This window comes from Oncorhynchus clarkii, chromosome 24 (genome assembly GCF_045791955.1).
Source record: "Oncorhynchus clarkii lewisi isolate Uvic-CL-2024 chromosome 24, UVic_Ocla_1.0, whole genome shotgun sequence".
Taxonomy (NCBI): domain Eukaryota; kingdom Metazoa; phylum Chordata; class Actinopteri; order Salmoniformes; family Salmonidae; genus Oncorhynchus; species Oncorhynchus clarkii.
In genome coordinates this window covers 43184786-43197285 of record NC_092170.1, presented here as the reverse complement: position 1 = coordinate 43197285, position 12500 = coordinate 43184786, and the positions used below count along the sequence as shown (strand labels likewise).

Below are 12500 nucleotides of genomic sequence, written 5' to 3'. Positions count from 1 at the left end.
CTCTGTTACCAGTGATAGAGCTCTTTGTACCAGTAGACTCTGTTACCAGTGATAGAGCTCTTTGTACCAGTAGACTCTGTTACCAGTGATAGAGCTCTTTGTACCAGTAGACTCTGTTACCAGTGATAGAGGCCTTTGACAGACAGCTGTTAGGAGAGACTAAGATCTGTGTCACCTACTCTACTTGTCACCTGGTCTCCTGGTGTGGTGACAGGCCTGCACAACGGGCTGGAGCTAATACACACCTACAGCACACCCATTCAGTCACACACACACGCACACACACAGTGTGACTCACAGGTAGGATGTGTCTATGATGTCCTGTGTCTCAGACCTGGCCAGGGTCCACAATTCTCCCATCATCTGTTCTAGTTGAGGGTCAGCCTCAAACACCGCTGGGAACCTGCTGATCCACTGTCTATAGGACAGAACACAGTTACTATAGTAACAACACAACAGTATATAGCCTCAAACACCGCTGGGAACCTGCTGATCCACTGTCTATAGGACAGAACACAGTTACTATAGTAACAACACAACAGTAAATAGCCTCAAACACCGCTGGAACCTGCTGATCCGCTGTCTATAGGACAGAACACAGTTACTATAGTAACAACACAACAGTATATAGCCTCAAACACCGCTGGGAACCTGCTGTCTATAGGACAGAACACAGTTACTATAGTAACAACACAACAGTATATAGCCTCAAACACCGCTGGGAACCTGCTGATCCGCTGTCTATAGGACAGAACACAGTTACTATAGTAACAACACAACAGTATATAGCCTCAAACACAGCTGGAACCTGCTGATCTGCAGGACAGAACACAGTTACTATAGTAACAACACAACAGTATATAGCCTCAAACACCGCTGGGAACCTGCTGATCCGCTGTCTATAGGACAGAACACAGTTACTATAGTAACAACACAACAGTATATAGCCTCAAACACCGCTGGAACCTGCTGATCTGCTGTCTATAGGACAGAACACCGTTACTATAGTAACAACACATCAGTATATAGCCTCAAACACCACTGGAACCTGCTGATCTGCTGTCTATAGGACAGAACACAGTTACTATAGTAACAACACAACAGTATATAGCCTCAAACACCGCTGGGAACCTGCTGTCTATAGGACAGAACACAGTTACTATAGTAACAACACAACAGTATATAGCCTCAAACACCGCTGGGAACCTGCTGATCCGCTGTCTATAGGACAGAACACAGTTACTATAGTAACAACACAACAGTATATAGCCTCAAACACAGCTGGAACCTGCTGATCTGCAGGACAGAACACAGTTACTATAGTAACAACACAACAGTATATAGCCTCAAACACCGCTGGGAACCTGCTGATCCGCTGTCTATAGGACAGAACACAGTTACTATAGTAACAACACAACAGTATATAGCCTCAAACACCGCTGGAACCTGCTGATCTGCTGTCTATAGGACAGAACACCGTTACTATAGTAACAACACATCAGTATATAGCCTCAAACACCACTGGAACCTGCTGATCTGCTGTCTATAGGACAGAACACAGTTACTATAGTAACAACACAACAGTATATAGCCTCAAACACCGCTGGAACCTGCTGATCCGCTGTCTATAGGACAGAACACAGTTACTATAGTAACAACACAACAGTATATAGCCTCAAACACCGCTGGAACCTGCTGATCTGCTGTCTATAGGACAGAACACAGTTACTATAGTAACAACACAACAGTATATAGCCTCAAACACCGCTGGAACCTGCTGATCCGCTGTCTATAGGACAGAACACAGTTACTATAGTAACAACAGTATATAGCCTCAAACAGCGCTGGGAACCTGCTGATCTGCTGTCTATAGGACAGAACACAGTTACTATAGTAACAACACAACAGTATATAGCCTCAAACACCGCTGGAACCTGCTGATCCGCTGTCTATAGGACAGAACACAGTTACTATAGTAACAACACAACAGTATATAGCCTCAAACACCGCTGGAACCTGCTGATCTGCAAGACAGAACACAGTTACTATAGTAACAACACAACAGTATATAGCCTCAAACACCGCTGGAACCTGCTGATCTGCTGTCTATAGGACAGAACACAGTTACTATAGTAACAACACAACAGTATATAGCCTCAAACACCGCTGGAACCTGCTGATCTGCTGTCTATAGGACAGAACACAGTTACTATAGTAACAACACAACAGTATATAGCCTCAAACACCGCTGAAACCTGCTGATCCGCTGTCTATAGGACAGAACACAGTTACTATAGTAACAACACAACAGTATATAGCCTCAAACACCGCTGGGAACCTGCTGATCTGCTGTCTATAGGACAGAACACAGTTACTATAGTAACAACACAACAGTATATAGCCTCAAACACCGCTGGAACCTGCTGATCTGCTGTCTATAGGACAGAACACAGTTACTATAGTAACAACACAACAGTATATAGCCTCAAACACCGCTGGAACCTGCTGATCCACTGTCTATAGGACAGAACACAGTTACTATAGTAACAACACAACAGTATATAGCCTCAAACACCGCTGGAACCTGCTGATCTGCTGTCTATAGGACAGAACACAGTTACTATAGTAACAACACAACAGTATATAGCCTCAAACACCGCTGGAACCTGCTGATCTGCTGTCTATAGGACAGAACACAGTTACTATAGTAACAACACAACAGTATATAGCCTCAAACACCGCTGGAACCTGCTGATCTGCTGTCTATAGGACAGAACACAGTTACTATAGTAACAACACAACAGTATATAGCCTCAAACACCGCTGGAACCTGCTGATCCGCTGTCTATAGGACAGAACACAGTTACTATAGTAACAACACAACAGTATATAGCCTCAAACACCGCTGGAACCTGCTGATCTGCTGTCTATAGGACAGAACACAGTTACTATAGTAACAACACAACAGTATATAGCCTCAAACACCGCTGGGAACCTGCTGATCTGCTGTCTATAGGACAGAACACAGTTACTATAGTAACAACACAACAGTATATAGCCTCAAACACCGCTGGAACCTGCTGATCTGCTGTCTATAGGACAGAACACAGTTACTATAGTAACAACACAACAGTATATAGCCTCAAACACCGCTGGAACCTGCTGATCCGCTGTCTATAGGACAGAACACAGTTACTATAGTAACAACACAACAGTATATAGCCTCAAACACCGCTGGAACCTGCTGATCTGCTGTCTATAGGACAGAACACAGTTACTATAGTAACAACACAACAGTATATAGCCTCAAACACCGCTGGAACCTGCTGATCTGCTGTCTATAGGACAGAACACAGTTACTATAGTAACAACACAACAGTATATAGCCTCAAACACCGCTGAAACCTGCTGATCCGCTGTCTATAGGACAGAACACAGTTACTATAGTAACAACACAACAGTATATAGCCTCAAACACAGCTGGAACCTGCTGATCTGCAAGACAGAACACAGTTACTATAGTAACAACACAACAGTATATAGCCTCAAACACCGCTGAAACCTGCTGATCCGCTGTCTATAGGACAGAACACAGTTACTATAGTAACAACACAACAGTATATAGCCTCAAACACAGCTGGAACCTGCTGATCTGCAAGACAGAACACAGTTACTATAGTAACAACACAACAGCCTCAAACACCGCTGGAACCTGCTGATCTGCTGTCTATAGGACAGAACACAGTTACTATAGTAACAACACAACAGTATATAGCCTCAAACACCGCTGAAACCTGCTGATCCGCTGTCTATAGGACAGAACACAGTCACTATAGTAACAACACAACAGTATATAGCCTCAAACACCGCTGAAACCTGCTGATCCGCTGTCTATAGGACAGAACACAGTTACTATAGTAACAACACAACAGCCTCAAACACCGCTGGAACCTGCTGATCTGCTGTCTTTACACCATAGAGATCTTATTACATTTGTATTTTTTATTTTACCTTTATTTAACTAGGCAAGTCAGTTAAGAACAAATTCTTATTTTCAATGACGGCCTAGGAACAGTGGGTTAACTGCCTTGTTCAGGGGCAGAATGACAGATTTGTACCTTGTCAGCTCGGGGGTTTGAACTTGCAACCTTTTGGTTACTAGTCCAACTCTCTAACCACTAGGCTACCCTGCCGCGCCAAGGAATAATACAAATTACTATTTGTATAATTATTAGTAGTAGTATTAATTATAATTATATGCAGTGAACACTGCAGTCACTATATAGATATACAGAAGTTAAAGCAGCAGTGCTAAGAACGCTACAATATTGTCTGTACAGAAAAAAGATCTCCTCCCAAACGTAGATCCCTTGTGACCTATAAGCTACTGGTCAGGAGATCTAGCCTCTTGAGACTAGGGGGCATTATTTTGATGTTTTGGATGAAAAACGTACCCAAAGGAAACGGTCTATTTCTCAGGCCCAGAATCTAAAATATGCATATAATTGTCAGATTAGGATAGAAAACACTCTAAAGTTTCCAAAACTGTCAAAATATTGTCTGTGAGTATAACACAACTGATATTGCAGGCGAAAACCTGAGACAAATCCAACCCGGAAGTGCCGCTCAGGATATCTAGGTAGAGGTCAGGATATCTAGGTAGAGGTCAGGATATCTAGGTAGAGGTCAGGATATCTAGGTAGAGGTCAGGATATCTAGGTAGAGGTCAGGATATCTAGGTAGAGGTCAGGATATCTAGGTAGAGGTCAGGATATCTAGGTAGAGGTCAGGATATATAGGTAGAGGTCAGGATATCTAGGTAGAGGTCAGGATATCTAGGTAGAGGTCAGGATATCTAGGTAGAGGTCAGGATATCTAGGTAGAGGTCAGGATATCTAGGTAGAGGTCAGGATATCTAGGTAGAGGTCAGGATATCTAGGTAGAGGTCAGGATATATAGGTAGAGGTCAGGATATCTAGGTAGAGGTCAGGATATCTAGGTAGAGGTCGGGAAATATAGGTAGAGGTCAGGATATCTAGGTAGAGGTCAGGATATCTAGGTAGAGGTCAGGATATCTAGGTAGAGGTCAGGATATCTAGGTAGAGGTCAGGATATCTAGGTAGAGGTCAGGATATCTAGGTAGAGGTCAGGATATCTAGGTAGAGGTCAGGATATCTAGGTAGAGGTCAGGATATCTAGGTAGAGGTCAGGATATATAGGTAGAGGTCAGGATATATAGGTTTGTGACAAACACACACACACACACACGAACACAAACACACACACACACACACACAAACACACACAGACACACACACACACAGACACACACACACACATACACACACACACACACAGACACACACACAGATACACATCACACTGACCTGATGAGGTGGCAGACCTGCGGTCGTCTCACTCCTCTCTTTTCCACTGGACAGTCCTTATAGGTTACACAGTCAAGGAAGAGCAGCCGGAAGAGATGGCTTCTATACAACATGATGCAACTGTACCCTGAACATAACCATATCAGCTGTTATGGACCAACGTAACAAATACATTTAAATCAATGGTTATGGACAGCAGCATCGGAGTCTGAAATCACAGCTCTCAACAGCTCTGTGCCAATGAACACAGTCAATAGACACCCGGTCAGCCCACCAGAACACTAATCAGCTTCTTCACTCATTTCTATATAAGGGGGGGGGGGGGGGGGCTAAACCGTAGGTATTGGAAACATCAGGAGTAAACAAAGCAGCGTTTGTTTCCTGGTCAGAGGGATTATGGGACATGGGACTATGAGGTGCAGGGCACCGACAGGACTGACCACCCCAACCCCTGGGCAGACCTGGGTTCAGACACTACCTGAAACTTTCAGATACAGGACTGACCACACTAACCCCTGGGCAGACCTGGGTTCAGACACAGACAGACCTAAAACATTCAGATACTTTGAGCATTTGCTTTACCCTGCCTGGAGTGACCAATGGGTTGGTTTGGCAGTTGTAGGACTATTCAATTAGTTTCTTAAAGCCAGGCAAGCGCAATCAAGAATAGATAACGTATTTAAATAGTGTTTGAACCCATATGTGGCCACGGGGTCAGGAAGCAGCAATGCATCGTGGGTAGAGGATATAGGGCGAGGAGTTTCTGGGCGAAGGTCTGTGAGGGAACAACCCAGCTGTGCATCATCAGAGTCATGTGAACTAGCTGAGACCCCCGCGAAAGCTTTCCATCCGAGTCTGGAACACAACCAATCAACACACAGGTCACAGGTTAGAACCAATCAACACACAGGTCACATGTTAGAACCAATCAACACACAGGTCACAGTTTAGAACCAATCAACACACAGGTCAAAGGTTAGAACCAATCAACACACCGGTTAGAACCAATCAACATACAGGTCAAAGGTTAGAACCAATCAACACACGGATAAGGGGTGAGAGGTCAGGGGTTGCAGTAAGATACAGCAGAAGCCATAATAGAGGACAATTTACACAGAGTTCACAGGACATCAAAATCAAGTCTAGGTATGATCAAAACATCATTGTATTAAAAACACACAAAAAACACATTTTAAGTGATAATAGGTCTGAAGCCAGAGAAATAAATAAAATTCACATGAGCACCACAGTGCTTCTGAAATGAGATGCTCATGTTGAGTGCCTCTATAAAATGAACACATCATGGGCAGGACAGTTTGGCCGTTGCATCGTAACAACGGACTTGAATGTTAACACTTTACAATATTGTGCAATGGTGAGATCTAATACTTAAAATAGTAACAGTGCAAAGTAAGTTATCATGAGGTAACTGACTGCCTATGATACATGGTCACTGTTATGACAGTGTTATGTAGCGCTATAGACAGAGAGAGAGAGAGAGAGAGGGGGGGGGGAGACAGAGAGAGAGAGAGGGGGGGACAGAGAGAGAGAGAGAGGGGGGGGGGACAGAGAGAGAGAGAGAGGGGAGAGGGGGAGAGAGAGAGGGGGAGAGAGAGAGAGAGAGGATGAGGGGAGAGGGAGAGAGAGACAGAGAGAGAGGGGGGAGAGAGAGAGAGAGAGGATGAGGGAGAGAGAAGGGGAGGGAGAGAGAGAGAGGGAGGGAGAGAGAGAGAGGGGAGGGAGAGAGAGAGGGGGAGGGAGAGAGAAGGGGAGGGAGAGAGAGAGGGGGGGAGGGAGAGAGAGGGGGAGGGAGAGGGGGTAGGGAGAGAGAGAGGGGAGGGGGAGAGAGAGGGGGGAGGGAGAGAGAAGGGGGGGGGGAGAGGGGGGGAGACAGGAAGGAGACAGGGAGAGAGGTTTCAGTGTGTTATGTATCAGAGAGGTATTACAGTTGCTGGGTAATGGTAGACCACTATATGTGGTATCTACTTCAGTAACTGCTACTTGGTAATATCTACTGTGTGTGTGTGTGTGTGTGTGTGTGTGTGTGTGTGTGTGTGTGTGTGTGTGTGTGTGTGTGTGTGTGTGTGTGTGTGTGTGTGTGTGTGTGTGTGTGTGTGTGTGTGTGTGTGTGTGTGAGAGAGAGAGAGAGAAAAAGAGAGAGTTAGCACAATCTGTGTGGACCTTTGCTCCAAACAAAGCTTGATTGTATGTGTGCCCTTTGTCTCACATGTCCACCCTCCCTCCCTGTCTCCCTCCTTCCGTGTCTCCCTCCCTCCCCCTTCTCCCTCCCTGCCTCTCTCCTTCCGTGTCTCCCTCCCTCCCCCTTCTCCCTCCCTGTCTCCCTCCTTCCGTGTCTCCCTCCCTCCCCCTTCTCCCTCCCTGCCTCTCTCCCCATTCTCCCTCCCTGTCTCCATCATCATTCTCCCTCCCTGTCTTCCTCCCCTTCTCCCTCCCTGCCTCTCTCCCCATTCTCCCTCCCTGTCTCCATCATCCTTCTCCCTCCCTGTCTCCCTCCCCTTCTCCCTCCCTGCCTCTCTCCCCATTCTCCCTCCCTTTCTCTCCCTCCCTTTCTCCCTCCCTCCCTCTCTCCCCATTCTCCCTCCCTGTCTCCATCATCCTTCTCCCTCCCTGAATTCCTCCCCCTTCTCCTCCCTGTCTCTCTCTGTCTCTCTCTCTATGTCTCTCTCTCTGTCTCTCTCTGTCTGTTTCTCTCTCTCTCTCCCTCTCCCTCTCTCTTTGTCTGTCTGAATCTGTCTCTCTGTGTTTGTCTCACCGAAGCAGTGCAGGCATCGCAGGATGAGCTCGTCTAGGCTAGCAGAACGGGTCAGGGGACTGGGGACAGGGTTCTGCAGCACTCTAGTGATCTCCGGGAAGCTAGGGCAGGTCATCCTCCTCTGAACCGTTCTCCTGCTTCTCACACCTCCAGGGCTGTCCACACGAGACTTTCTATAGAGGCAGGAAGATATGAGGAGACAGAGAGAGGGAGGTGAGAGAGATAGGGAGTGAGTGACAGAATGAGAGAAAGGGAGAGAGACACTGTAACACAGTCACATTGCAGAGGACATACTATAACAAGGCCCATACCATGGCCCAGTTTGTCTGCATCATTTAGTGTTATGAAACCATGCTGTTGTTTAAACACACACACACGCACACACACACACACACACACACATATACACACACACACACACACACACACACACACACACACAAACACAAACACACACACACACTCACACTCACATGAACACAAAACAATACCGTTGTTTCAAACATACACACTGATGATGTGAAGGTCAGTAAGTGTGTGTCAGTGTGGTGGTGGGTGTGGGTGTGTGTGGGTGTGGGTGTGTGTGTGTGTGTGGGTGTGTGTGTGTGGGTGCGTGTGTGGGTGTGTGTGTGTGTGGGTGTGTGTGTGTGTGTGGGTGCGTGTGTGGGTGTGTGTGTGTGTGTGTGGGTGTGTGTGTGTGGGTGCGTGTGTGGGTGTGTGTGTGTGTGGGTGTGTGTGTGTGTGTGTGTGTGTGGGTGCGTGTGTGGGTGTGTGTGTGTGTGGGTGTGTGTGTGTGTGTGTGTGTGGGTGTGTGTGTGGGTGTGTGTGTGTTTGCATGTGTGTGTAACAGTGTGGTGTGTCAGAGCCGTACACACCTGGCACGTACTGAACACACCTGGCACGTACTGAACACACCTGGCACGTACTGAACACACCTGGCACGTACTGAACACACCTGGCACGTACTGAACACACCTGTCACGTACAGAACACACCTGTATCGTACTGACCACACCTATCACGTACTGAACACACCTGTCACGCACTGAACACACTTGTATCGTACTGAACACACCTGTCACGTACTGAACACACCTGTCACATACTGAACACACCTGTTACGTACTGAACACACCAGTCCTGTATTGAACACACCTGTCACGTACTGAACACACCTGTCCTGTATTGAACACACCTGTCGTGTACTGAACACACCTGTCACGTACTGAACACACCTGTCACGTACTGAACACACCTGTCACGTACTGAACACACCTGTCACGTACTGAACACACCTGTCACGTACTGAACAGACCTGTTATGTACTGGACACACCTGTTATGTACTGAACACACCTGTTATGTACTGAACACACCTGTCACGTACTGAACACACCTGTTATGTACTGGACACACCTGGCACGTACTGAACACACCTGGCACGTACTGAACACACCTGGCACGTACTGAACACACCTGGCACGTACTGAACACACCTGTTATGTACTGAACACACCTGTTATGTACTGGACACACCTGTTATGTACTGAACACACCTGTCACGTACTGAACACACCTGTTATGTACTGGACACACCTGTTATGTACTGAACACACCTGTTATGTACTGGACACACCTTTCACGTACTGAACACACCTGGCACGTACTGAACACACCTAGCACGTACTGAACACACCTGTTACGTACTGAACACACCTGTATCATACTGAACACACCTGTTACGTACTGGACACACCTGTCACATACTGAACACACCTGTCCTGTATTGAACACACCTGTCGTGTACTGAACACACCTGTCACGTACTGAACACACCTGTTACGTCCTGAACACACCTGTCACGTACTGAACACACCTGTCACGTACTGAACACACCTGTTACGTACTGAACACACCTGTAACATACTGAACACACCTGTCCTGTATTGAACACACCTGTCGTGTACTGAACACACCTGTTACATACTGAACACACCTGTCACGTACTGAACACACCTGTTACGTACTGAACACACCTGTCCTGTATTGAACACACCTGTCACGTACTGAACACACCTGTTACGTACTGAACACACCTGTCACGTACTGAACACACCTGTTACGTACTGAACACACCTGTCCTGTATTGAACACACCTGTCACGTACTGAACACACCTGTCCTGTATTGAACCCACCTGTTACGTACTGAACACACCTGTTACGTACTGAACACACCTGTAACGTACTGAACACACCTGTCCTGTATTGAACACACCTGTCACGTACTGAACACACCTGTCCTGTATTGAACACACCTGTCACGCACTGAACACACCTGTCACGTACTGAACACACCTGTCACGTACTGAACACACCTGTTATGTACTGAACACACCTGTCCTGTATTGAACACACCTGTCACGTACTGAACACACCTGTTACGTACTGAACACACCTGTCACGTACTGAACACACCTGTCACGTACTGAACACACCTGTCCTGTATTGAACACACCTGTCCTGTATTGAACACACCTGTTACGTACTGAACACACCTGTTACGTACTGAACACACCTGTTACGTACTGGACACACCTGTTACGTACTGAACACACCTGTCCTGTATTGAACACACCTGTCACGTCCTGAACACACCTGTCACGTACTGAACACACGTGTCGTATACTGAACACACCTGTCACGTACTGAACACAAATGTCGCGTACTGAACACACCATTTACCTGGTCGGGTTACTGAGAAAATGAGTTATTGTCTTAGCTTAGCATGAAACACGCTACAGGTCTCATTAGACAGTTACACCACCTGCCCTGCTCCGGTCTAGAATACACTGACTACAGTGTTGCTTTCAGTTGTAGTTTGTTTAAAGCGGAACCACATGGGATGTCTATCTGTGTGTGTTTGACACACAGGCACGTACATCTGATATATCTAACTAGCTGATTCATCTAGCCTACATGATCAGCTAACAGCCACCTATGTAGTGGGAATGTCTCGACCTCTCAGCCAGTATTTATGCTGCAATAGTTTGTGTCGTGGGGCTAGGGTCAGTCTGTTATATCTGGAGTATTTCTCCTGTCTTAACTGGTGTCCTGTGTGAATTGAAGTATTCTCTCTCTCTTTTTCTCTCTTTTTCTCTCTCTTTTTCTCTCTCTTTTTCTCTCTCTTTTTCTCTCTCTCTCTCTCGCTCTCTCTCTCTCTCTCTCTCTCTCTCTCTCTCTCTCTCTGAGGACCTGAGCCCTAGGACCATGTCTCTGGACTACCTGGCATGATGACTCCTTGCTGTCCCCAGTCCACCTGTCCATGCTGCTGCTCCAGTTTCAACTGTTCTGCCTGCGGCTATGGAACCCTGACCTGTTCACCGGACGTGCTACCTGTCCCAGACCTGCTGTTTTCAACTCTCTACAGACAGCAGGAGCGGTAGAGATACTCTGAATGATCGGCTATGAAAAGCCAACTGACATTTACCCCTGAGGTGCTGACTTGCTGCACCCTCGACAACTACTGTGATTATTATTGACCATGCTGGTCATTTATGAACATTTGAACATCTTGGCCATGTTCTGTTATAATCTCCACCCGGCACAGCCAGAAGAGGACTGGTCACCCCTCATAGTCTGGTTCCTCTCTACCCGGCACAGCCAGAAGAGGACTGGCCACCCCACATAGCCTGGTTCCTCTCTAGGTTTCTTCCTAGGTTTTGGCCTTTCTAGGGAGTTTTTCCTAGCCACCGTGCTTCTACACCTGCATTGCTTGCTGTTTGGGGTTTTAGGCTGGGTTTCTGTACAGCACTTTGTGACTAAGAAGGCCTTCATAAAAACATTTGATTGATTGAATGTTAGCTTGCTTAAGCCTACAATATGTATTAATGTTTGTATCTGTATATAACCAGGCAAGTCAGTTAAGAACTAATTCTTATTTACAATGACGGCCTACCCCCCCGGGACAACACTGGGCCAATTGTGCGCCGCCCTATAGGACTCCCAATCACGGCCGGGTTGTGATACAGCCTGGATTCGAACCAGGGACTGTAGTGACGCCTCTTGCGCCGAGACCGCTGCACCACTCGGGAGCTAAACGTAGCCTACAATGTGTTTACTTTGAGTACATCAAAAGTCTGTTCCCAGACGACACATTTTTATTTGACCAGGTTTAGTTGACTGAGAAGACGTTCTCATTTACAGCAACGACCTGGGGAATAGTTACAGAGGAGAGGAGGGGGATGAATGAGACAATTGTAAACTGGGGATGATTAGGTGACCGTGATGGTTTGAGGGCCAGATTAGGAATTTAGCCAAGGACACCGGGGTTAACACCCCTA

The 12500-nt window shown here is 46.6% G+C and overlaps 1 protein-coding gene across 1 annotated transcript in view; it reads right to left on the bottom strand.

The window, feature by feature from the left end:
- The window catches only part of LOC139382941 (RAS guanyl-releasing protein 1-like), a 49239-nt gene that overhangs the window by 27598 nt on the left and 9141 nt on the right, over positions 1 to 12500 (bottom strand). Inside the window, exons 2-5 of the mRNA XM_071127217.1 lie at positions 8161 to 8333; positions 6137 to 6242; positions 5388 to 5450; positions 299 to 418 (exon numbers count right to left, since the gene is read on the bottom strand). Of these exons, the coding sequence (XP_070983318.1) occupies positions 299 to 418; positions 5388 to 5450; positions 6137 to 6242; positions 8161 to 8333 (462 nt within the window). The remainder of the gene's footprint in view (positions 1 to 298; positions 419 to 5387; positions 5451 to 6136; positions 6243 to 8160; positions 8334 to 12500) is intronic.